Below are 26161 nucleotides of genomic sequence, written 5' to 3' on the forward strand. Positions count from 1 at the left end.
GTTTACATGATTAGCCGGTCTTGCTACATATAGGCCTAGTACTAGTGGCACTTACTGGTTCAGTGGTTATCCATTCAAGTTGGCAGTCCATGCCATCTGCTGGCGTTTTCACTAAAAGTGGAAGTGGGAGAAAGGGGATGACAAGAATGACGTTATGGTTATTGGACAACATGCAGTTCTTGGTTCCCTTCATTAAAATAAGGAACACTGTTTCTAACCTTGAGGTAATGTCTGTTTATTTGAAAAAAAATCACAGTTATGATTTGTAAGACATGATTTTGTTTGACAGGTTTGCATTTGTTCAGGAAAATCTGGCTAAACATACCCGGTACATGTACTCCCACATACATAGGATAAACATTTTTTGCCGATCAATTAGTGTAGCATGTCGTTTTGCCATGGAACTGATCCATCTTCAGAATTGAAGAGTTGCTTCAATATATCTCTCTGCTGTTTTGCATTACATATTGGATTTCTGCTAGTAGTCGCCCGTATATCAAATGTTGACCTTGTCGCCATGTCCCAGGAATAAATGCGTGCTGATTGTCTTCACGGGCAACAACTTGTTGAAAAATGGAAAAATGCTGACTGGTATTCAATTAAAAAATTCTGAAGACAGCAGGCTGCTAACACTAGGCTATTAACAAACTTTGGTTCAAGATTAATTCTGTTTAGAAAGACTCGAAATCTCTTTCCCAAAATGCCAAAGGCATTTTCAACTACCCGGCGGGCTCTACTAAATCTATAGTTATAAATTTGCTTCTCTTGCTCATCGCTCTTGTGTGGAAAGGGTTTTCAATAAGATCTGGGCTTCAAGGAAATGCATCTTTACCAATGATGTGGTGTCTGCAATAACCACCTGTGCCTTCGGGCAACTCTGAATGAGGGAAGTTTAGGGATTGAGAGTCCATTGCATGTTTTAAGCTCGACTCCTCAAAAACCCCAGGATCCCCAGCCCGGCCTGGAGCCCCAACATCCACATAGATAAACCTATAGTTGGCATCAACAAGGGCCAGCAGTATCGTACTAAAAAACTGTTTATAATTAAAGTAAGTGGAGCCAGCGTTTTCTGGTGCATTTATCCCTATGTGTTTACCATCCATAGCGCCGGGACACAGTGTCAGTGATAATTCCATCGTTGTTCGAATTCCAAGGCTACTTTCTTCCATTCTTCAGCAGTTTTGGGGGTCTGAAAACATAATCAGCTTAAATTTTAATTTCAGTTTGAAGACCAAGATAATATTGATTCAGACACTGGGGTGGAATCATTGCCAGATTCCCTTAAAGGGAACTGGATCCGCCGAGCGATTTATTCAACTTTTCGACTTTCATCGCCCGAGAAAGTCAAACTTCCAACTTCCTGTTCGAGTTCAGATTTGTAGCTCCGCCCCCAGTGCCTGAGCATGCGCAGTTCAATTTGTTATTATTGAAAATCATGTCGAAAGTTTGCGTAATGGGGCGACCAAAAAAGGTCTCAAAAGCCGATCAGCGGCTATGGATTTCGCGTGAGACGCTGGCGATATGGAAAGTTATACGGAAGGAGTTGAGTTTGAAGACAAATGATGAAGTTGCCCAACATTTGGCCGACTTGTACTCTGAGAAAAGGCCCGCTCTTCCCAGACCGTTCGGGATCGACGAAGCCGAAAGGCGGCAAGCCAGCAGGGATGAAGAAATGCTGGTGGATTCTGAAAATAAAACCTGGTAAGTATCAAGGATATGTTTAAAAATGCTCAATTGCCCAATTCGCTATTGGAAATCTACTTGTCTTGGTGTCTGTCGCTGCCAAATTTGTCAATTTCACTTGTCCAACAATAGGTTTACATTGCATTGTATTTTCGTATACAATGTACATGATTCCTTTAACGAATGATGGAAAACATTATGCCTATTCTTCTTCTATTGTTACTCCTATTCTCTGTATGCATGGTATGCAGGCCAGGTTTTGACTTTGTTTCGAATTGATTCTCATTCTTTCACCACATTTTCTAGGAGCACTTCATCTGGTGGTGGTCAACAATATCTACCGGAAACCAGTGGGATTGGTATGTTGTCAGATTCGGAAAGCGATATTCGGATTATGAACAACCTCTAGTTGACGCTACCGCTATGGATGAAACTATACAGGTTTGTTTCTTAACTATGTCAAGTTTTCAATTGATGAAGTATATTAAGAATGGTCACATAATGCATGTAATTATAATCGATGACTTTATGAATTTATGAATTCAAAATGCATATGCGGATGCAATGACACTGTCTTTTTATGCTTCAGACTGATAATTCAGATGATGACATGCCAGGGGGTGAGGACCGAGACCGTGAGGAGTTTGAGGCAGCTGTGGATGTCGATCAGATTTTCACTGACTACAGTTTCCCTGAACGATTATCACATTGATGTTGTGGACTTGAATGAGGAATCTGGTACCAGAAGGTATGCACCTTTGTTCAAATTGATTTGAATGACATATCTCTGCTTATTGACACTTTGAAAGAACGGTTGATTGAGCCACATCCTAGCCTATCTAGGCTACCTATGGGTAGCCTACTATGGGTAGCATACTGTGTATTTTGTCTTTCTACCAAATATTATGTATTTTCAGGTTACTTCCTAAGGATAACCATCGCCAGTTTGAGGAAGGTCTCCCTGCTGAAATGGAGGCCCTGGTTGATGAACAGTATGTTGTGTGCTCAACAACTCATCTCACTGATTTATTCAACAAGGCCTATAGCAGTTTGGAGGAGTGCTGCGTTTGCGGAGGAGATTTGCGAACAACTGTTACCCCAATAGGAGCCACTCTCCTGCTGAACCGTTGATGTGGAAAAGGACATGTTGCTGGCAAATTTGCGACCAGTGAGAAAGCCAGCAACGTATACACGCCCAACTTCCTCATGTGCTTGGCAATTACCATGACAGGAAACAATTACAGCAAGGTGGCAATGTGGGCAAAGTTCATGAAGTTGGCTTTCCCTTCTTCAACAACGTTTTCCCGTGTACAGGCAGTTGTGGAGCGTTTCTGGGGGAAGACCCAAGAATGATGATGTCGGCCCTACATGGCATTCCAGTAGATATATGTGGTGATGGCCGTTGTGATAGCCCAGGTGAGTGCACTTTCCTCTTCATTAGCACACTATAGCGTTTGTAAATGTAAGAAGTACATTCTTAAATTGATTTGTTCCTTGACTCTGCTCGATCAGACAAATCTAGGTTTATGGAAAACTTAGAATCTCAATTGAAATAGCCATGCGCAATGATATTATCTTAACTGTTCCAGGTTTCTCAGCACATTACTGCCAGTATGTACTTCAAGAGGCAGTGGCAGGCTATGTCATTCACTTGATGACAGTGGACAAGAGGCAGACGCAAGGGAAAAGTCCCACTATGGAGCGGTTCGGGGCTTTTCATGGTCTGGCCTTCCTGCTTTCCAAGATAGAGATAGCCACCTTCACCACAGATGACAATCCCATGGTCAGAAGCTGTTTCGGTAAGGAGGTTATGAAAAATTATTAACCTTTCATGATCGTTCATCCAGAGTGTGATCTTCATTCAAATAGAGTTTGGGCTTTGTTTGAAGTTTGAAGTTACATACATGTATTTATATTTCTGTTTTCAGGGGATACAGATCTAGGGCAAAATTGAAGTCAAACTTCCCGGAATTGACAGATGCTGCTGTCGATGGCATACAGGGTATTCGGCATTACCTCGACATCTGGCATCGAACAAAGAAAATTGGTGCTGCATTAGTGGTGGTAAGAGCACTGTCATTTGACCAAGTTAGAATTAGATTTTAAAGAATTTTAGTTATCAAATTGAGAACTCATGCTCATAACAAAGCTTGGTGTTATTGTGCTGGAGACAACTTGAAGACAGTTTGTCTTTTTTTTTCGTTAAGTTCCTTTTCGTTCTACTAGGTGGCGTGGGGGAGTTTGTTTTGTAAAAAATACCCGCATGTAGATAAGCATGGCGGAAAATCCTGGACCAACAAGCCAGGTCAGATTTTCCTAATCGTCGAATTCGATCGATTCTAATATGTTCTATGGACACCTTTGCGTCCCTGTGAAAGATGAGATTCTGGGGTACCTAAAACTGGTGTAATTAAGACAAAGTGACATTCGTATATCGAGAAAATGAGCTGTTTATTAAGCCATTCCGAGAATTACGTGCTTCTCTGTATGTAGTAGAACTTTCTGTGTATAGCATCCCATCATGCAATACACAGCTGTACATTACTCCAATGCGAGGACCGTTGAATAACCCATCACATCGTCTGTGTGTGTGTCATATACCTGTCAAGATAATTGCTGACTGTCTGTGAGCTGAGTCGTTGAGACTGCACTGAGTCGTTGAGAGGAGACGAAATAGTATATTCGTTCTTATGCCATCATATGGCCATCATTACGTACCTTCGCTGTGAACTGAACTGAGTTGTAGAGAGACGAAGTCATCTGCATCTATGCCATTGACCTGATGCTGTTCGTTCATAACGAGATGGTCTTCGTGTGCTGATTGCTATCGTTACCACTTGAGGCTACCATACATTGTACCTACTTGCTACTGTTCGTATCGTCTTCGATGATCCACCCCATAGATGAACCCGTGATTGTGCTGTTGTTGCCAATGATCAAGACCAAAGACTGACTTGTAATATCTGTACATAATTGATTTATAGAATTTGAATATACTTTACTTTCGGCTGTCTATGGTCCCTTCATTAAATACCAATTCATTACATATGCACTGGCCAAGTTGAAGGCCTTTCAATACGACTGGCTGGTTCTCTGAAAGGTGGGGAATAATGAAGTTGTTTAACCGATTGTCCGAATGGTACAACTGAGAGCAGTGATCCGAGTCACCGACTGTGATCATTTTGAAACTGATCGGTTTGATGAGCGATAGGCCTACAGACTGATTTCGTTGAAATGAAAGAGCGTTATACAGGGTAGTTCAAAAGATCGTCCCAGATTTTTTACCACCAAGTAAAAGACTATTTATTCTATTTTTATTTCATCCCCCTGGATGTTTAAGAATTCGAGTCCTGGTTCGTCCTCCTCATCGTCCAGCTCTTGAATTGGTCCTGCGTCTACCGCTGCTGCTCTGAAAGCCGTTTCAAATCCGTTTTCTACCACTTGTACAGGTACAGATTCCCAGGCTTGACTGATGATGTTGACCACGTTACGTAACCCAATGCGTTCACAGCGTCCTGCATCGTCCGTGTTTTCTTGTTTCCAGGCCTTCCACTTCTTTTTCATGTTGCTTTTGAACGACTTCATAACAGTCAGATCGAGGGGTTGGGCCAAGGATGTGCAGCCGGCTGGAATAAAATCGAGTATCCCTCCCAGTTCCGTAATTCGCTGGCCGAATTCCTCTGTGCGGTGCACACGATATCTATCTACTATTAGAAGGAATCGCTCATCGTTCTCTGGGGTGACGTATGGCTCCAATACTTGGTCTGACCAATGACGGGCTGTCTCCCGTCTCATCCAACCGGTAGCAGAGGACGTCACAATGAGATTTGCTGGCAAGTCGTCATCCTCCTGCAGGTGATCGAGCTGTCGTACGAACCCTCTTCTTGGAAAGGTGACGTGTGCCGGTGCCTTCCATCCCGTCGCACTGATGGTTAGACTAACGGTGCAGCCCAGTTTTGTGTTTGATCTCGATGTACGTACATCCACTGACTTCGCTCCCTTGTCATTGACAGTATACATTGGTCGATACTCAAATAGTGCGAACGTCTGGTCCATGTTTAGCAGCAACCTCATGGCAATCTCCAAATGCTGGATAGTTTGCATCACATTGTCGCGAAATACCTGGACCTGATGGGCGGCATCAGCTGGGTGAGTGGTGGTGTTTTTATTCGCCTTTCGGAGGGCTATCTTCTTTCTTGTCATGAATCCCTCTACCCAGCCAGCGGATGCGTTGAATTGGTGGAGTGTCGGTCTGGCCTGGATAACGTCTTGTCTCAGCTCGTGTGGTAACGCATTACACCAGTCTTCAAAAATGGTCAGGGCTCGTTCTTGAATGTCTTGGACTGCGACTGGTAGCCTCATCTCCCGTTGCTGCTGTAACCATTGATACAAGTCGTCCTCTACCTCGGGCCAAAGACCAACTTGTCGCTCTTTAGAGGTTCTGTCGTCGCCGCGACCTTCACCTGCCTTTCGCTCCAGGTCTTGAAGGTCCCACTTCTTTAGGGTCGACACTGGGATCTTGTAGTGATGCGCAAACTCGCTCATCCTGTCGACTGTGCCATTGAGGAGAGCTGCCTCTAGATCCCGCAGATAAGCAATTTTCTCACGAACCGAGTAGCTCCTTTGCCGTTTTCGTAGGGGTTCTTGCTGATCCATATTTGACGGACAAACTGAGATGGAAATGGCCATCGACCTCATTTTTATAGGCCTAGGATGGCCACGAAGACTCGACCAGAGAGAAATTGACAACTTCATGACAAAGTGCCGTGTCGTCATTTTATATCGCATGCCACAAAAGTTGTGAATCACACTTCAGTGTGTTAATTTCACCAATCAGCTCAGACCAATATCCGCAGATAATGCACCGAATATTCATATACAGGGACGGCCGAAAAATTCCGTCCTACAAACCACATAAACTTCCAGGGCCGATTTCATCAAAGTAGACTTAGACGCGTGTGACTTCACTTTAAATGCACTTCCACCGTGCATTCTGCGTGAACTTCACCAGTTGCCAGTCGCGAGACGGATAGAATTTAAAATCCTCCTACTGACTTTCAAATGTTTGCATGGTCTTGCGCCAGGATACCTTGTGGAGCTCCTCACTAGGTGTGTGTCATCCAGATCTCTGCGTTCATCAGGGGAGTTGTTGCTGAGAGAAAGGGGCCTTTCAGTGTGCTGCACCACGAGTGTGGAACAACTTACCACAAAAACTTCGCGCCATCGATAGTGTCCCTGCCTTCAAGAGCACGAAAATGTTGTGAAATGTACCGTACCGAATTGGAGCTACGGTGTCTCTGATCACTGGCAGTGGATATAGGCACCCTAAATCTAAAATGATTGATTGATTGATATACGAAGTTACACGCGTCTAAGTCTTAAACACCATTTGTGAAATCGGCCCACAGTGTTTTTGTCGAATGATAGCAAGATGCTTTTTTTCTGGTACACTCTGTATAAACCATGCCATTTTACGGCGGTAATTCTTGAATGGTCCACAATGAAATTGACAATGTGGGGCTGTGTGAACTCAGGCCTACATCGTGAGTACCAGTGCAAACAGATTGCAACACAGCCTATTGGTCAATTTTATTGAATAGAATCTTTCTTTGTGTAGTTATTCCTGGAGGCAAGGCATAAATTCTACCATGAATATCCGGAAGGGACCATAGACAGCCGAAAGTAAAGTATTGTTTCATACATACAGTTGTCTGTCATCTCATTTCCATCCACACTGGTTGTGACTTTACAAACCTGAGAAATTTAGATACAGTCCACCACAGTTATTGTGAATTTAGATTTGCTTCCTTTATTTCCAGGCAGGCAAAGGGAAGCCAGCGGTGCTTAATTGGGTAAAGCCAATTGTTAATCATATTTGGCACTGTTGTCAGACCTGCGGAGGCAATGCTGATAAGCTGAAGGTAAGTGTGCGATAAACATTTATTTTCGTATGTCACAACCTACTTTCCCATGTAGTATGTATATCAAGTATATTTTCTTTGTTTTAGGAATTGTGTCTAGGCCTCCTTTACCATGTGCAAGGAATTCATGAATGGGCAACTGGAGAATGTAGCCATGGCCCCTTGGATGAAGAAAAGGAGGCGTTGTCTAATGGAGCAGCTGTGGATGCAGTCATAAGTGTGGTGACTGATAAAAAACTGATGAAAGAGCTGCACTACTACTAGAGTACTACACCGGGTTCCATCATACAGGTCCTCTAGAGAATTTCAATGGCCTCATCACAATGTATGCATCCAAGCGGACTCATTTTGAGTAAGTTCAATGTACTGGTATTGTCTTCTCATTTGAATACTAAGTAATTGATGTTAGTATTAGACACCTTTGAGCATTGCAGTCATAGACCAGCTTTTTCCTTCTCTAGAGAGTGAAAACCTTTTTGCTACCCTTGTAAAACATAGGTTTACCAGACACTGACAGAATACTTTCTTTTAGTTACAACACAATGCTGACAAGAACCAAACTGGCAGCAATTGACCAGAACCATCATATTCACCGCAAGGTAAAAAAACATGATGATCGTCTTGTCGTTACCAAGGGATACTCAAAGGGTGGTGCAAGATAAGATGGGTATTGTGGTACAAGAAAGAACCAAAGGATTATAGCAACCACAGGTATGCTTTTTAGACAGTGCATACTAATGTACTGAAGAATGTCAAGTTATTGTGGTGAATCATTCATTCTTACACATTTGGCTTCTCTTTTTGGAGGTCGTTGAAGTATATGCTCCTTCTAGAAAGGAAGGAGCATCCAGGCCGGTTGAAGACTCGTGTTGAGCTGCCTCCAGAGCATCCGCAAAATATCGCCCCGAACATTGCACTCGTACAAGGCATTACTACTGCAGATCTTCTTGAGAAAAAGAAATCAAGACCAGGAAATTAGTTTGTTAACAAGTCTACATTTATTCCTACAAAAATATTTTTTAATCCTATATAACAATAGAACTTCTGCTTGGAAACCCAATTTAAAAAGTGCATATTCTACTACAGTACTACGTATTTATCACCATCTGTGATGTGTGATTCAAGTCTTGCATAACTATGTGACCTTCAACAATACCAATATTTTGAGCAAATTCCATAGACCTGATAATTGGTGACTAGTGTTGACTGACTTAGTCCTGGTACAATTCAAGATGGCGACCGAGTAACATGCCATTCGACATCGGTGCAAATTTTTCTCATATTTCTCTCATGATTTGTCCAGTAGTGCGATCAGAGGACTTCTCTCCACTTTTGTAAAGGCTTGGACAATCAGGTGATAAACTTTGTTGGTGAAAATAGTATGTCTGAGTGCTAAAACAGAGAACTCTGAGAAGTATCCTGTCAATTGGTGCTGAATTTACGTGCATTATGTACATGTGTATACATGTGTGTTCCTTATAATCTGTGGATAGTGTTAACGAACGCACGATTTAGTTTTTCGTGACGCTTGAGTAATGGCCACGGCAAAAACAATTACCGATCATTTCTCTACGCCCAGCACCGAAGGCATTGATCCGAATAAGCGGAAAATCGACCAGAGGTCACCTCAGGACGGACTGAGTCCCGATCACAAAATGTCAAAACAGTCAAAAAGCGGATGTACAGGATGTACCTGAAGATGGTGACGTTGTATGGTGACGTTGATGGCAAGATATGTCCTTCGAAAACGTTGAGGAAAAGTTGGTGAATCAGTCGCTTTTATCGTTTGCGGTGTTCTCGCTGCATGCGGGGACGGTGAATAACGTTAAGAAAGTTATTCTAGGGCATTTCACACAGGAGCAGATCCTTGTCGCAAAAAACGTTCTATGGGCGAACGATAATGGATTACTGGGAAACAAAGTGAAAAGAAAAACTACTGCAGTTCGAAAGGAAGAGGAAGCCAATGTCGATGACATTGTTGCAGGCCTGGCCAAGCTAGATAAGGAAGACAAAATGCCGCACTTTGTGATTTCTGCTCATAACCTTGGTCAGATCCCAAGAGTATTACCAGAGGAACTGAACAGCATTTCCATACTTGATAGGCTTACCAAGTTGGAGAACAAGGTGAGCAAAGTGACGGATACTGCTGTCATGAACTCGAACGACATTCATAAACTTAAAAAGATTCAGGAGGTTGTCTCTTCGGAAAAAGTTAAAACCTAGGTACCAACCATTGCTCTATCAGAACCGCCAGCCAACGATAACAGCCTGTGTCAATCGGTGTGGAATGGATCCATACCAAGCTCCATAAAGAACAATGATGGTGGTGAAAGAAGCAATGAGATATCATTTCGTTCTGTCTCCGAGCAATGTGATTCACTGGCATCACGAGGTCGATCAGGGCGTGGCTCTGATCGGCCGAGTTTTCGAGGTATTTCTAGTCGGGGCGGCAGGTTACGCCCACCAGGCTAAGGTTAAGGGGCAGCTCTCGCTCCTTGGACAGAGATAGTGAGATATCTGCAGCCTCTGACGAATCCAGAGGTTACGAGTTACCTTCTTATGACAGGAAAAAACAGCGTCGAAACGAGCGTCGTCGCCATAATGTTATTGTCGGGAAATCAACACGTGAGTGTAACGTTAAAGGGGCGCCTGAGCCTAATCGGGATTTATTCATTGCCAGAGTAGATAAAACAACGATTCTTGCAGAATTAGAGAGTTTCATAAAGGAGTCAGGCGTTAGTGTGCGGCGTCTAAAATGTGTATCGCATGATCAAGCCAAGTTCAAATCCTTTCGTTTAACTTTGTCTAAGTCTGACTACCCAAAGTTACTCGACGGTTCGGTGTGGCCCGACGGAATTCAAATCCGAAAATATATCCCTCCTAGGAACGAGGAGGATAGTTCATAGCGTGGGACCATTCATGATAATACACCAAATAGCAATCCTTCTCTTTCTTTGCATGACAGCTATGAACTGTGCTGTTCAAGGAGATGACGTTAGAGTTGGTGAACAACTGATCAACATTGGCACGTACAATTCGTGTGGCTCCGGTGATGGTAGACTTGAATATCTGGCACAGCTTTTTGACAAACATGATATTGTCCTGGTACAGGAAACTTGGTTACTTAAGGACAATTTGGGCCTTTATGACAGAATTCCTGGTACTGCATCCCATGGCATATCGAGCGTTGATGATGCACAACTTTTGCAGGGTAGGCCACATGGTGGTTGCTCAATTATTTGGAAGAAAACACACAAATTTGCAGTGTAAACGCATGTGCGCAGTGAATGTCCGATTTCAAAATGGAGAAACCATGCTCATCATAAATGTCTATATGCCGTGTGATAATGTTCCAGCCAACTTACCCAAATTTAGGTTGGCCCTAAACGACATATCCGCTATAGTTCTTTCGCCGAGAGCTGATTATGTGCTAATTGGTGGCGATTTAAATACGGACTTTAGAAGAGCATCCTAAAACACATTAACTCTAAATGAGTACATTGAGTCTGAGTCCTTATGCAAGGGCATCAATGTCCCTGAAGCAAATGTGTGCTATACCTACGAGAGTCGCATAAATGGTGAAAGGTCAATCCTTGACCACTTTCTTATGTGCGAAAACTTATCTCGTTTAGCTGTTAAATACCGGTCCGTTCATGACGGAACTAATGTCTCTGACCATTGCCCAATATCACTATCGGTTAGACTTGAAGCCCAGTCCGCACCTACGGATCCTCACTCGTATGTCCGAAAAATGAACTAGCACAAGGCCACAGAAAATGATATTGAGTTATATAGGGCTGAGTTGGATGCTTTGTTAAACAATATTAATATACCAATGGAATTACTGGTCTGTCAAGATTTGCAGTGCGATGATCATTACCATTTTATTCAAATGCTGTATGATGATATAGTTAATGCATGCTTGGAGGCATCGTCGAATCATATTCCTCACACTGAGCCTCAAGCAGACAACCGCATACCGGGATGGAATGAGACAGTCGCAGAAGAAAAAAACAGAGCATTATTCTGGCACGCCCTGTGGAAGGCTAACGACTCTCCTAGGCAAGGCATCATTGCCGATATCAGAAAAAGAACTTGTGCGTGCTATCAATTAGCTATTAGAACTGCGCGCAAGAACAGAGAGAAGCATGTTGCGAACAGCTTAGCTAATTCACTGCTAAACAAAAATAGCACAAACTTTTGGAGAGAAATAAAAAATATAAATCAAAGCTCAAGTAAGTTACCCACCAGCACGGATGGGCTCACTGGTAAGGAAGCTATCGGAAATCATCTGTCCCAAAAGTATGAGCGCCTTTATCAGTCTGTCTTATATGATGACCATGACATGGTCACGGTATTTAACGAAATAAGAGATCTCATTTCATATCCCGGTGTGCTTGTATGCATTCTACCTGTCGGCATAATCACAGTACGTCTGTTGAAGACATAAGAAAAGCTGTTAGTTTATTAAATAAGCATAAAAATGATGGTCTTTTGGGGCTCTCTACAAATCATCTTAAGTTTGGCACACAGAGGCTCTTCACAATGATTTCTATCTTGTTCACTAGTATGCTGAAACATGGTTACTTACCTGATGATATGTTAAAAAGCACTATTATTCCAATCGTAAAAAATGGTAAGAAATCGTTATGTGACTCGGCAAACTACAGGGCTATAGCTCCAAATAGCCCTCTTTGTAAATTACTAGAAACAATCATTCTTGAGAAAGGCAAGGAGCAACTGATGTCGTCTGATATGCAATTTGGTTACAAAGCAGGGCCCATATTCATAAAACTTCCTAGGTTAATCATGAATAAACTGTAAGTGTCATGCATAACCAGGTGTGATGCTTATCCTGGAATTCATCAATGTGCCTAGGCATTATACCTATCTCTGCATGATGCGTAAGTCTAGGAATCATGCATAAATGCAGGATGTCAGATTTCCTGTTAAATTTCAACGTTACGAGTTGCATAAACCCATTGAAATGTGACAAATTCGGTGTCTAGACGGGTGCACAGACGGGGAAAAAAAAATTCTTAGGCTAAACTGGGCCAACGCCACTTCAGGTTCAATCGCAATGGCAGCCAAAAGAAAACCAAATTTTAGTGATGCAGAGAAATTTCGCCTTTGCGATGAGTACGAGCGGGAATTTTCAGTTCTTACTTCCAAGTTTTCTCCGACTATCACGAATAAGAAGAAACACGAGGCATGGGAGTGGATTACTGCTACATTGAACAAAAGAAGTCCTTCGGTCACTCGGTCAGCTGCGGAGTTCATGAAAAAATGGCAGACTCTTTGTTCAGCAATGAAAGATGAATATCGCGTGTATAAGAAGAAACTAGGACAAACAGGTATAGCCGTTAATTTCAAATTTAGTATTTTCCAAAAGTAAATTATAACAACCTTTACACTTTATTGATTCAAACCTTTTGAAGTAAACCTTAAAGGGCCAGTGTATTCGATTCTAGAATGTCTCTTCATCTTTAATATGTGCCTCTTCTTTTACAGGAGGTGGGCCACCGCCAGAAGAACCATCCTTTCTATCTCAAAAGATAGCCGATACAATTGGTGAGGATGACCCAACAGTCCACGGAATTGACGGGGGTATAGACAGCTCACAGCCGCCAACTAAGAATAGCTATTTGCAAGAGTCAAATGATGCTGCCACTGCAAGTATCAAGTAGGGACTGTTTGTACAGTACAGTGGAACCCCGGTAACACGACCTCCCAAGGGACTAAGCCGAAGTGGTCGTGTTACCGGGGTGGTCGCGTTAGTGAATTTAAGAATCATAAGTAGGTTTTCCCGCCAAAACATCGTCCTAGCAGATATGCTGTGTGTACATTGACATGCATTAATGACTACGCCACCGGGTGATTCGATAATTTGTGTGTATATCACGAATAAAAAATCATTTTCTTGAGTGTTTTGCGTTTAATTTACAACTTATGTAAATGAGTAAATAAACTGACGAGAGCTAATTAGACCAAACATTACATTAAAACTTGAGCATGCTAATTAGAGCAAGCATGTCATTCACACCATCGGCAGCTGCCCTTCTTGATGTCAAGCTAATATTCCCGCTAACATTGAGAGAGGTGATGTGAGAAGATGTTGAGAATTATTCCTGATGTCTTCCTGCTTTAACTTCAGCCAATTTGAACTGGTACTGATTAAATCATCTTTTTAAAAACGTATTTTATCAATATTACGACGTAGTAAGCATTCTTTACTTTGAGTATCGGTACTCTTACTAATCAACATAATTTATTTGTCCTAAAAACTACGTGTGCATGCCTCTTGACATCATTTAATACTAAATGATGAAAAACAAACCGTGAGTCGAAAAGAAAGTTTATTCTTCATTTTATTTGCGCTTACATTTGATCAAACTCACTTACACATCATTTATTTTCATATGGATTCCCATGGTCATTGTGTTCGAGGTGCTAACTATCAATACGGATTTGCGAGAAGGTGCCAATTGATACGATGCGGTCATGGTTGATTACGGCAATTAGGCCTCATGGTCGCGTTAGCGGGGTTAATTTGCAGTTTGGGACCGACCAAGCTGGTGGTCGCGGTCTGGGTACCGGGGTGGTCGTGTTAGCGAGGGCCAGTTAATGAGAATTAGAGAGAAAACCATTCGGGACCGGAGAATTTTGGTCGTGTTCGCGGGGTGGTCGCGTTACTGAGGTGGTCGCCGACCGGGGTTCCACTGTACTTCGTATCGTGTCAAAATTTGTTTGAAGTTTTTTACACAAAGAGTTTACCAAAAAATTACACTTGTTTCAGCTATGAAGATCCAACGCTCACCGATTCCAGTGACTTAGAAGACACACAAACGGCATCGACCCCGCAGAAACAACCACCGGCCAAAAGGTCCTGTCATGTTTTCCACTCCTTAACACTCAAGGGTCGAAAGTCCTCCACTGCAGTGTCAGCATTACCAAATCCATGTACTCAATTGGTTGACGATGAGCCTGAAAGTAGACCAAAGGGCAAAGGTACCAATGATAAGAGTGATGTCGCTGTAATCCAAAAAGAACTTTTGGCTTTAGAGAAACAGCGTGCTACAATTGAAATTGAGAAACTTGTGTTGGAGAAAAGGAAATTGTTACTTGAGATTGATGTATTGAATATGAAAAAAGCAGAAGTTAGCTACTGAAACTCAACATGCTATGCCTGTGACCAGCCAAAGCCTACAACATAGCCACTACCCGAACAACAATTCTCCGTTTGACTATTCTCTAACAAGTTTGTAAAATTTGTATGAAATGTAGCTTTGGAATAAAAATGCTGAAATAAACAACATACTAGTATATCATGTCTTCTGTCCTACTTACATGTACAGTGTTTTTACTGGAAGTGATTGTTCACAATGTCGTTCCTGGCGGCAGCTCCATTTGGTCTATCTGGAAGTACAGCAACATTTTCGTGGTCATCATCAGGTTGTGGTTGCCGTGGCTGCTGATGCTCAATAGGCAGATCCTCGAAGTCTGGCAGTCCTCTGTTAACTGCAATGTTCTGAAGGGCTGCACACACCGCAATTATCTCGCATGATTTCTGTGGGCTGTATCTGAGTTGACCATGCACGCAGTTGAACCGTCGTTTCCATTGACCAATTCCCCTCTCAACAAGGCACCTCGTTTTCTTGTGGGACTTGTTGTAGCGACGTTGTGCTGCTGTCTCGGGGTTAAGAAACGGAGTCATCAACCATGGTCGAACAGGGTATCCACTATCCCCAAGTAATATTTCTTCACCATCCCGACGCGACATGATCTCTGAAAGTCCACTCTCTCTCAAAATGACCGAATCATGCGTACTACCCGGCCACTTGGCAACGACATTTATAAATCGATATTGTGCCTCCATCACAACCTGGGTGTTTATTGAATGGTACCCTTTCCGATTGATATAACGCCATTCATGCTGCGATGGACCCAAAATCCACACGTGAGTTCCATCCACAAGTCCCAACACACCAGGAAAATTGGCTATGTTGTGAAATTCCTCAACAATATTTGGAATTTCATCCAGCGCAGGAAACTTGATGACCTTGGGAACTAGTGCCAGAAGGGCACGGGTAACTTGGGAAATTACCCTGCACATCGTCGGTTGAGAAATTTGAAGCGAGTCACCGGTGAGTATCTGAAAGGATCCTGTACCATAAAAGCGCAGGGCAGCTAGGACTTTGAGCTCCCTCGGAAGTGCATGGTTACGAAGTGTTATTGGATCGAGTTCATCTCCCACAGCATCGATTAGTTCCAAAAGTGTTTCTCGGTCTATTCTATACCTTCGGTAGAGTTCAAGATCATTGTACGCGTCGAGGGGATGCAACCGGTCTTGGAATACTCGTTCTCTTCTAAAGGCTCGACGTCGTGCAACTTCCTCTTGCACAGCAAGCATTAAAGCGGCCATCCTGATCAAATGTCTCTTGAGAAATGCCCAGAAATAATTTAATCATACCAACAGTCCTATACTTAAGACACCTCAAGAGGTGTCTCAAATATAGGGGCCATTTTGTGCATGATACATTAGGTAAGAAGCATATTTAATTCCACTTAGGCATGACACCTGAGTTAGGTAGGAACTTGGGTATCATACTTGGCCGAAGTATGTTTATGAATATGGGCCCAGGTGTTTCTACTACAAACTGCACAAATGCGGTTAATGAGATTATACAGTATTATCTAAATGGCGGTGGACAAGTTTATGCTATGTTGCTTGACGCGTCCCAAGCTTTTGACAGGGTAGAATACACCAGGCTCTTTCGACTGCTAATCAAGAAAAATATCTGTCCTGTGTTGGCGAGAGTAATAGCTGTAATATATACAAGACAGAGAATGCGAGTTCGATGGGGAGACTACGACTCGAACTATTTTGCTGTTTCTAATGGAGTAAAACAGGGTGGAATATTGTCGCCTGCTCTCTTTTCTGTTTATATAGATGTACTGCTTGAGCAACTAAAGCCCAGTTCATACTCGCTCGCCGACCCACATGCGGAACGGATATTTTGGTCGCCGCTCACTCGCAGGAGACCCTTATGTAACAAGTGAAATGTGACATGCGGAACATGGACAGAGGCGGACAACTCGCATTGCGCTGTGCACCCGGACGACTTGTGCGTAATACATAACCGTTTGTAATCCGTTGGACATAAACCAAATTTAACTTTTTCCGCATTGCGCTTCCATTCAGTCTACATTCATCGCCATGTCTTCGAGGAAGAAACAACTTTTTTCTACTACTAAAGATGAACGTTTGATCGAAGAGGTTCAGAAATATCCCAACCTCTACAATAGCTCTCTGTCCGAGTACAAGGATCATGGCAGATGCGAGGGGAGCTGGGTATCCATTGGTCAGCATTTTGATGACAGACACTGGAAAGACATGAAAGATAGGTGGAAATACCTGAGAGATCAGTACACGAAGGTGAAAAAGTCTGCAGGTGGTCGAAGCGGTGACCCTGGAGGGAAAAAGATGAAATGGAAATACTATGATCTGATGAGTTTCCTATCAGACCATATTAAACATAGAGAGACTGACGGAAATGTACAAAGGTAAATGAACAGTTTATTTTGGGTTTCCAACCTTTACAATTATATTATATGCAGTTTTTATGTTATTAAATTTTCTCATTCATAGTCTTGCATGGTAATTTTATAATGATTTAGGAACAAATTATCTTTTGCGATGCAAGTACCATTTATTGACATGTCCCCCCCCCCCCCAACATTGAAGTTAATATTGTCATTTATATTGCAGGTCGTCTTGCACGAAGATGCATCGGGTAGGAAATGAAAGCAATGACGATGACTGGCGTTCTATCGCTGATGAGGAAAGCGATGACGCCGGTGAAAAGGATCACGAGGAGCCAACTGTTTCTGCATCAACAAGCAGCAACGACACATCGCGGATCTCAATCGGTACATGTAAAGTCTCGACAAAGAAAACCGCCACCAAATCTTCGAGAATGCAATGTAATGATGTTGATGAAGCCATGGTTACGTACCTCCGAAACAAGGCATCTGCAGTGACAAATGTTGACGATAACCATTCTGAGGCACTATTCGGGAAAATGGTTGGCGCATCGTTAATGAAATTCTCGAGGAAAAATCGTTCTCTAGCCAAGTTGAAAATTCAGCAAGTACTGTTTGAAGTGGAAGAGAAAGACATTGCAGAAAGTGATCCTAGGCCTAATGTTACATTGTTTCAGACACAGCCTACAGGAAACCAACTAAATACCATGGCAATGACCTCCGCCTCAACATCAGCACTATCGTTCAACAGTGATAGTTTCATCCCACCTGCTGAATCACCACTGACCTCTTTCCAACATCCCACTGGTACCTTTTTCTCAACAGATTCGTTCAGACATTAGGTGACAATTTTCATGGTATGCCTAACTTACCCATGTATCTAAGGTAACGCAGGGTGTCTTCCGCGATCAACAACATTTCTTTGCCAGGGAACCATTTAGTGGTTTGTTTGGAAATATTCGGACAGTATGTCTCTGATCTTCGTTGCCTGCCTTGTCGCTACATTGGCCCCTAGTCTTCCAACCTCCTGCAAGTCTGTATCTGTTTTTGTAATTTCCCTCCATTGCCCTGGTTTCAATTCGCCATCTTCCCCAATGAAGTCAACAAACTGAGGTGGTACATAGCGAACACGTGGGTTGAAATGTCCGTCATTTGCCAAAAGAAAGTTATGAAGAGCGATTGTAGCTTTGACCATTACGTCAACGTTTTCTGGCTTTACTTCTATTGGACCTCTAAATATTCGCCACCTTGCTGCTGGTATGCCGAAAGCATTTTCAACACACCGCCTGTTCCTACTGAGACGATAGTTAAATACTCTGTGCTCATAATCCAATCCAGTACCTGAAAAAAAATTACATCCAATTTATTGATATCGTTAGGAAGCATTGTCCATTAACTTGTAGGATAACTTTCTAACTGATATAATAAACTTGAATATATACAAAAATATTTTTTGGTTCAAATGGATTCCAGCTCTCTTGATACTCCCTCTTTCATCAAACTCGGTCAAGGAATAAAAATTTGTTTCTATAACTTTCATTTAAATTTTCCTGGATTCGCGCCAAAAAAATAATGGAAAATGCTTTGCGCCATTTTCGAAAATTTAAATGGATGTTATAGAAACATATTTTTGTCAAATGACCCGATTTATGGCATTTTCACAACCATTTTCGTCGCGAATCGGCACAGTTAATCCGTTCAGTAGCAAAATGTGCAACCGTTATACTTACCAGCATATGGCCTCATCAGGTTCTTCTTCAGTGGGAATGCTTCATCTCCAAGAAACATATAGGGGACCTTGATATCAGTTCCTGGGAGACAACCGGACTCTGGTATGCCCAATGTGTCATTATCCATCTTGATGCCAAACTGTGATCGACTGAAAACTCCGCCATCTGATTCTCTTCCATAAGCTCCAATATCAACCATTCTGAATCTGTATTTACCATCTGCTACCGCCATGAGAATGATGGAGTGATACTTTTTGTAATTGAAATAATCACTTCCGGATCGAGGAGGAGCTTTGATAGCAACATGTTTCCCATCTATTGAACCTAAGCACATGGGGAAGTTCCAGTTCTGCCAGTTCTCTGCAGCAATTCGGATGCAATCATCCTGTGTGGGTACGGCCACAAAGTCGTCTTTAAGGACGGTCCATAGAGCCTCGCATGTTTCATATAATATGCCACTGATAGTTGACTTTCCGATACGGTAGCTGTCGGCTACACTTTGCTGGGAATTCCCGGATGCTAAAATTCGCAACGTTACAGATAGTCTCTCTGCTTCAGATATTGGAAACCTATGGGTACCTTTGTGAGCAATGAAAGTAGGGTGTTCAGGTCAAAATAAACCATTACATATATAATTATTATTGCAGGCTAAAATTCAAGTATCAGCTATTATAAGCATTATGGCTTTTACAGAACGGAAAAATTCCTGTTCAGTCCAAAGTTATAGGCATTTGAACTTCGCAAGATTGGGACATTTTGACCAAGGGCTCCAAAGGGAAAATGCCTTACAGGGTCAAAGGTCAAATGGCATCCAACATGGCTGCCGGGGTGAGAAAATGATCAGTATTTTAGCTGTAGGAATCTTATTTATGAATATTTTTCAGCAAAATTTATAGAACGGAGTCATATTATGATGACCGTCCTAACAAATCCAAAATGGCCGCCAAAATCGAAGATGGCTACCAATAATCCAAGATGGCCACCAAAACTATGCAACTTCGCAACCTTTTCTGTAGCTCCGACTCCCATTGCAAGCCAAAGGAGCAGTAAAACTTGATGATTATGGATCTTCGGGATGGAATTCAATATGGCGGCATTCCAAGATGGCCGCCAAGGACAAATATTGGAATATGGCTGCTAGTAATAAGGATGTTGGCAGATATCATTTCAGTTTCTTAAACTAAGACACTGGTATGATATGCAGCTCGAGGTCAGTCAATCTTTATCCACTTTGATGCAACCGCCATCAGGCGGCCATGTTGAAACCAATATGGCCACCATTGAAACCAAGATGGCCGTCAAACTCTCCAACACCATTAATATTCTAACCAGGCTTGTAATATATCAAAATGATCGGATGAGAGTGAGGATGCCAATCGACTGTTTAAAATGTGGCTAATAACAGACACAGAAAGACTAGAAGCGTTATAAATCAAGTTCATACATTATTATTCAACTCATTTGCAAATTACAGATGAAAATAACGGATAATACATCTCAAGTACCATCGAATGTATTCGCTGCTGGACAACCACAATCCCTCACTCTGCTGAATCTGCCTCAATTCTCTTCATCCAGCCAGATCTGAAGATAAAGAATAATACCTCAAAATAAAGAATAATACCTCAAAATAAAGAATAATATCTTAGTCGGTATTGGTACTTTCAATTGTATCATTTATGTCAATGAGACATCTCCCCCAAGGCTTTATTGGTTCAGAGTTACAGATGGTGCTATAGTACACACAGCTATAGCCAAACATGGCCTGGTCACTCACAGAACACTGCCACACTGTCACTAAAACCATGCAATGCTGAATGCATGAACCAGGAAATGAAAAGAAAAACATTGATATTTTCACCAAACTACCCAACAAAACCTTTAAATACAGAGCATTCGAGTCTCAGGACTGTCAAGAACAACATTAGTCAACTGTCATAAGAATGAAAACATTGTCAAAATATACAATAAACCTACCCAAACTGACTGAAATCAGCTGATTTTCTGATGCTAATTTAATTGGAAAAGTGCCCGGATGTTACGAAAATTGGGCATGCGCCACCATCGGCCAAGTTGGAACTACAAAATAAATTATAAACTCTTGATTTCGCTGGAGATGTCAAATCATTTTCATCAAAAGGGAGGTTTATACTTACAATTACCACTAAATCCGTTTAATTATCATTTCTATGAGATTTCAGAAGGGATAATTAGGTGTTATTTAGGAGTGTCAAATCTTGAAAATGCCTAAAATCGGTAAATATTGACGGAATTTCATCCGGTTTTGGACGAACAGCAAGAGTTTCAGCAGTAGAGTTCATTTCCGGATAGATAATTTACATAGGTCATATGCCCTTTTGCGGAAAAGGCGCCAAAGATTTGACGAGCAAGTGACAGTTGGCCACGCCCCCGTGCCGTCCTCATTAGCATAACGTTATGGCGGACATGATGATCACCACGGCGGCCCAAGTTGTGCGTAATTTCTAATTTCTCCCCATATACTCGATGAATTTCATTGAAATACGAGACAATGAAAGATTAGATACCTGTTTACCTTGGGTCTTCCTGGTTTCTTCATACATCATCGATAAGACACCGAAATTAACCGATCTTCAAGAGGTGTGAAAAGTTTTTTTCGTCATTTTCTGTGCGTGACGCGAAAATGCGCTTACGGAACGTCGAAAGTCACGTGACCTGAACACCCTAATGAAAGGCGCAACACGCCGCAGCAAGTCATCAAATGTAACATCGTTCATTCGGAAATATCGTTGATGCACTTCTCTGTCATTTAGAGCACGCATATCATTTACAAGAGAATGAAATTCACCTTTCGTCTCCCTTGGCAAATTAAGGGGTCTCACGTACCACCTTCGTTCGGGACGATTTCGTCGTCGCCTTTGCCTCAACACATTATATAGAAGGATCACCTCTTCATCCGACGAATCCGTGGTCACAAATGAACGAGTCGACCGGAATACTCGCAGTTACTTCCTGTCACTTCCTGGACGGAAGCGCGCGCATTGCGTTTTGAGTCGGTTGATTGGTCCGCTCAACTCGGCGGAGTGCGCCGACTACTCGCCTACCAAAGCGCAACTGTGGGTCGGCAAGCGAGTATGAACTGGGCTTAAGAGATTCAAAAAAAGGTTGTTATGTTGGTCATGTATTTGCGGGGGCTTTTGGTTATGCTGATGATATAATCATCCTGTGCCCAACAAAGACGTCACTGAAAACTCAACTAGGGGTTGCTTCGACTTACAGTGAGGAGTACCTTATTTTATTCAATGCTTCCAAGTGTCATTTGTTGTACTTTCAATCGGGTGGCCAGGATTGGCGCGCTAATCCTCCATCCATTGTATTCCAAGGCTCACTCATTGTGGCCGAGGATTCTGCGCTTCACCTGGGTCACCTGATTGGAGTTACAGCCAGAGCTGATAGCATTGTGCGTGTGGTTGGAGATTTTACTCGGAGAGTTAATGTTCTTATGTCCAGATTTCACTATTGTAACATTGATATAAGGCTTCGGTTATTCCAAAGTTACTGTATGTCACTCTACGGAACTTCACTGTGGGATTTAAGCAACGGGCAAGCAAATGGGCTTTATACCGCTTGGAGAAAGGCTGCAAGGAGTCTGCTGGGTTTGCATCCTTGGACTCATGGCAATCTCTTACCTCTCATTATGGACTCCTCACCTATAGACATCACTCTAAAAAAGCGCTTTGTCAGTTACTACAGTAGGGTCATGAACCATTCAAACATTCTTATCAAACTCTCAGGAAACCTCGCGCTCAGAGGCAGCGGTTCTTCAGTCTCAAATAATATTACCTTTTTATCTCAAGCTCTCAATATACCCAGGGACACACTTCATCTCAATCCTTGTGCCATTCATAATATATACATGCCTGACGAAGACCTTTGTCGGCGGGCGCGTGCCATACGTGAGTTCGCCGAGTACAGGGATGCTAACCCAGCAGAAAGAGAACAAGTCAATAATATACTTCACTTCTTGTGTTTATTATAATATCATTATTTCTCACCTGATTTCTCCTGTGTGCGGTATTGGTTTTTATGTTGTGTGTTTTGTTGTTTTTTGTTTGCACCATTCTTTGCTTATGTTCACACCAATTATAATTGTCCTGTGTATTTATCTGTGACATGTCACGAATAAAGTATCTATCTATCTATCTATCTTAGAGAAGTCATTTATTGCACTATATCAATTTTATGGATTTTTTGAAGCCCAAGATAGCTAAGTCCCCAACATAGAAATAAGTTCGAAAACCCCAAATTAGAACCAAAATCTAAGACCCTACCTGATAGAAAACAAAGACCCTTTACAAGAAAAAAGAAAAGAAACCTACGGAAACTACATTGTAATAAGTGATGATATGAAAATGAAATTATTTCTTACATTCAGTAATTTACATTATTTATGTTTTTCAGACACATCAGAAGAAGTTATCTGGTGAAGTACTGGTACATCATCAACTTTTGACTATCAATATCAGTTGAGAGCTTGGTTCTGCTAGTTGTTTTAGATCAGCCTTCTTCCTGGTATAAATCCGGTGTAGCGACCATCTGGTGAAGGAAAGTGCTGCCTGATCATCCAGACTACACAAGAAGGAATAACAACCCTCACTCCCTTAACCAAGTGGCCATATGTGTGGAGGACGTATTGGCGGTATGATGCATGCCACATCGCTCTGTTGTTTCTCTCTCCAGGTCCCGCTAACATATCTTCCACATTTCTGTGCGCAACTTCCACGACGTTGTGGTTTAGGCATATCTGAATGATTTGATTGTCCAATGTCTTACAATTTGGCCACTTCAGGCCGCAGCACACTTGCTCACGGACAGTAGGCGTGTGCCTACAGCGCCCACACTTGCAATTAGGAGGCAGATTCCCTGGAATTTGTGGGGGTGGTAGATTGTTGGCCCTTCTCTGGTTGTTATCATGATACCGTAGCAGGCGGTTGAATAGCTCCGGCTGGTCGTTAAAACCGCCCTGAACAAAGCCCCAAACTTCAGGATTTGTCATGGCTTCAATGAGATCCTGTAATTAGGAAAAGAATGGCATAAGCAAAGCAATAATTGAATTGTGGTAAACTTTTAAAGTTTTTTTTTTTATGTCATGTGCAACATATGATGCAGCAACTAATTGTATACTATTAATTCCTTACCTGTGGAATCTGAGAGTCTGGTCCTTGGGGCATTTGCTCATCTTGTTGATTCTAAAAGAGAACGAAATGTTATTAAAATTATGATACGGTTGACATTTATAGGTACAGCAAAGTATTTAGATACTTATGAAGGTGAAATCCATATGTGTCATGGTCATATGTCTGGCAAGTCGTGTATTAAAGTTGTAATGTGTATAGACAACAAATATTATACCTGGTGTGTTGATAAATTCAGGGCAACTGCTGCATGTGTTGATACAGGCCTTGCCATGCTTCGAGTCGATTGTTTACTCTGTAACAAAATGAAACATAAATATTGACTTGTGCATATTTTTAATTGATAAAATTGTTATTGAAATGAAAGTATTCATTTTGTGGTGTTATTGCGTTGTCTTGTCAATTACTGATTCCGTGTGACTGTTTTAGTTTTGGACTAGGACAGAAAAGCATCTAGATTTTCAAACAATCATTCGAAAATAATAGACAGAACTAAAAATAAAACAAACCTGTCCCCGGTTCTTGCATCTAGTGATGATGCACTTGCACTGTTCGTGGCATTGTCCCTTCGCCACCCTGCAGGGGCATGCCTTAGTGGCGCACATATTTTTGCACTTGCAAATAACTACTACTGGTAAACTCTCCGCTCCAGTAGCCGTCGACGTACCAGGCCTGGGTGAAGTACCAGGTTGATGACCAGGGGTTGGTGCTGGCAGCTCTTCTGGCGTGGATGGGAGACGCTGGGCCTGAGGTGTGCTTAGGCCCAGCGGCACAGGTCCCTCTCCACATGGTGCCGAATATCCAGCATCGGACGGTGTTTTTTGCGGAGTCCAGCTAATCTCTGCACCAATAGTCCGCATCCACCTCTCCAGGTCGCCCTCCGCAAAACTATCTCCTTCCGCGGACATCTCTGGTGCCTCTGGCTCCGCCAATATCGCCGAAATCGACAAAAAATCGCTAGCATCTTGGTCACTCTTCGCTTCCATCTTTATCTCTACGTCTATGCTCTATGATAGCCTGCTAACCATGCTAACAGACATATACACGGATACACACAGCCTCAGGCCTCGTGCTTTTGTCAAACAGCCGTGAGTCATGCGATCTTTCATTCATGAGTTTTCGTAGTAAATTCCATAGTAGTGACGTCACTCATGTTTCATTCATGCCTCGTTCTGATCACCCGATACGCGGGAAATGAAAACGAGGTCATACGAACTGGCTGGGCTGTTTCAGTTCCCTTTAATGAGGAAACCCTCAAGGACCAACCACCAAAACGCGATGACACATCCCAGCCATCATCTAGAACAAATACTCCTGGTCCAGTTAGCCATGCAGAATGTGCCAGCAAACCATCAAAGAAAAAATTGTGATTGCGTGGTTAAGTCTACAAATTGGGCAACTACTTCTTCCTCCTCATACTCCTCAAAGAAACACAGGAAGATGAGAGATGATGCAGAAGTCAAAGTTTTGGAATCGTTTGTATGAGCCATCGAGAAACCAGAGAATACTAGTACAGCACAGCAACCAAAGCCACACAGCCTTGAAGATGATGATAAAATCCCTTCATTTTGTACATATGTAGGTCAGTGCATGAGAAAAATGAACGAGCACACCAGAAACCATTTCAGATTTGATATAAACAACTTAATCTATCAAGCTCAGTGTGGTTTCTTCACTCAACCAACTGCTCCCACTGCCATGACTGCCAACACCAATGGAGTTATGCAAAATCCAACATACTCTCAAATGCTGAACAATTGGCCCTAATTTTGCTCTGTTACTACAGCCTATTGTAAAGTTGTAATACTACCTTGCATTTTAGGTACTGCATTAAGTTTTAGACTGAAGTTGTCAGTAAATATTGTTTTAATCGTTAGTGTTTTATGCAGACTGTTGGGCGAAGTCTGCAGTGATTATGTTTTTGTTAAACAATATTATGTTTTAGACTCAAATTTTTAGTAATTAATATGATTGTGTTCATCATCAGTATACGGTATTACATGTTGGCCTGATGGCAAAGATAGCCACTGTGTTTGTTTGTATCTTCTGTTGTCATGAAGCAGACTGGGACAATCCGTACATACATCTATAACAATGTATAGCGGGGTAG

At 42.2% G+C, this 26161-nt stretch overlaps 3 protein-coding genes across 3 annotated transcripts in view; all 3 read right to left on the reverse strand.

Moving 5' to 3' along the window:
- Nucleotides 1-223: 223 nt before the first annotated feature.
- The window catches only part of LOC135498061 (uncharacterized), a 133705-nt gene continuing 107767 nt past the window's right edge, over nt 224-26161 (reverse strand). The window contains exon 6 of the mRNA XM_064788212.1: nt 224-1189. The gene's annotated coding sequence lies outside the window, so the exon portion shown is untranslated. The remainder of the gene's footprint in view (nt 1190-26161) is intronic.
- On the reverse strand, nt 18085-22576 carry LOC135497663 (uncharacterized). The gene is made up of 3 exons (XM_064787494.1): nt 22546-22576; nt 18878-19396; nt 18085-18488 (listed from the first exon to the last, which is right to left on the reverse strand). The coding sequence occupies exons 1-3, from the start codon at nt 22574-22576 to the stop codon at nt 18085-18087; spliced, it is 954 nt and encodes a 317-aa protein (XP_064643564.1).
- On the reverse strand, nt 22906-25037 carry LOC135497664 (P2X purinoceptor 7-like). Its single transcript, XM_064787496.1, has 4 exons — nt 24561-25037; nt 24269-24346; nt 24055-24105; nt 22906-23927 (listed from the first exon to the last, which is right to left on the reverse strand). The coding sequence occupies exons 1-4, from the start codon at nt 25035-25037 to the stop codon at nt 23409-23411; spliced, it is 1125 nt and encodes a 374-aa protein (XP_064643566.1). The 3' UTR covers nt 22906-23408.

The sequence above is a fragment of the Lineus longissimus genome, chromosome 13 (assembly GCF_910592395.1).
Source record: "Lineus longissimus chromosome 13, tnLinLong1.2, whole genome shotgun sequence".
NCBI classification, from domain to species: Eukaryota; Metazoa; Nemertea; class Pilidiophora; order Heteronemertea; family Lineidae; genus Lineus; species Lineus longissimus.

Bases quoted from the DNA above. Each gene is read 5' to 3' on its own strand.
- LOC135497663 (XM_064787494.1), bottom strand. From the start codon at position 22,576: ATGTCTATAGGTGAGGAGTCCATAATGAGAG. The intron at 19,397-22,545 runs GTAAGAGATTGC...TGCGAATTTTAG, and splicing joins TGAGGAGTCCATAATGAGAG to CATCCGGGAATTCCCAGCAA. The intron at 18,489-18,877 runs GTAAGTATAACG...ATTTTTTTTCAG, and splicing joins CCTGATGAGGCCATATGCTG to GTACTGGATTGGATTATGAG.
- LOC135497664 (XM_064787496.1), bottom strand. From the start codon at position 25,037: ATGGAAGCGAAGAGTGACCAAGATGCTAGCGATTTTTTGTCGATTTCG. The intron at 24,106-24,268 runs GTATAATATTTG...GTTCTCTTTTAG, and splicing joins TGAATTTATCAACACACCAG to AATCAACAAGATGAGCAAAT. The intron at 23,928-24,054 runs GTAAGGAATTAA...TCCTAATTACAG, and splicing joins CAGACTCTCAGATTCCACAG to GATCTCATTGAAGCCATGAC.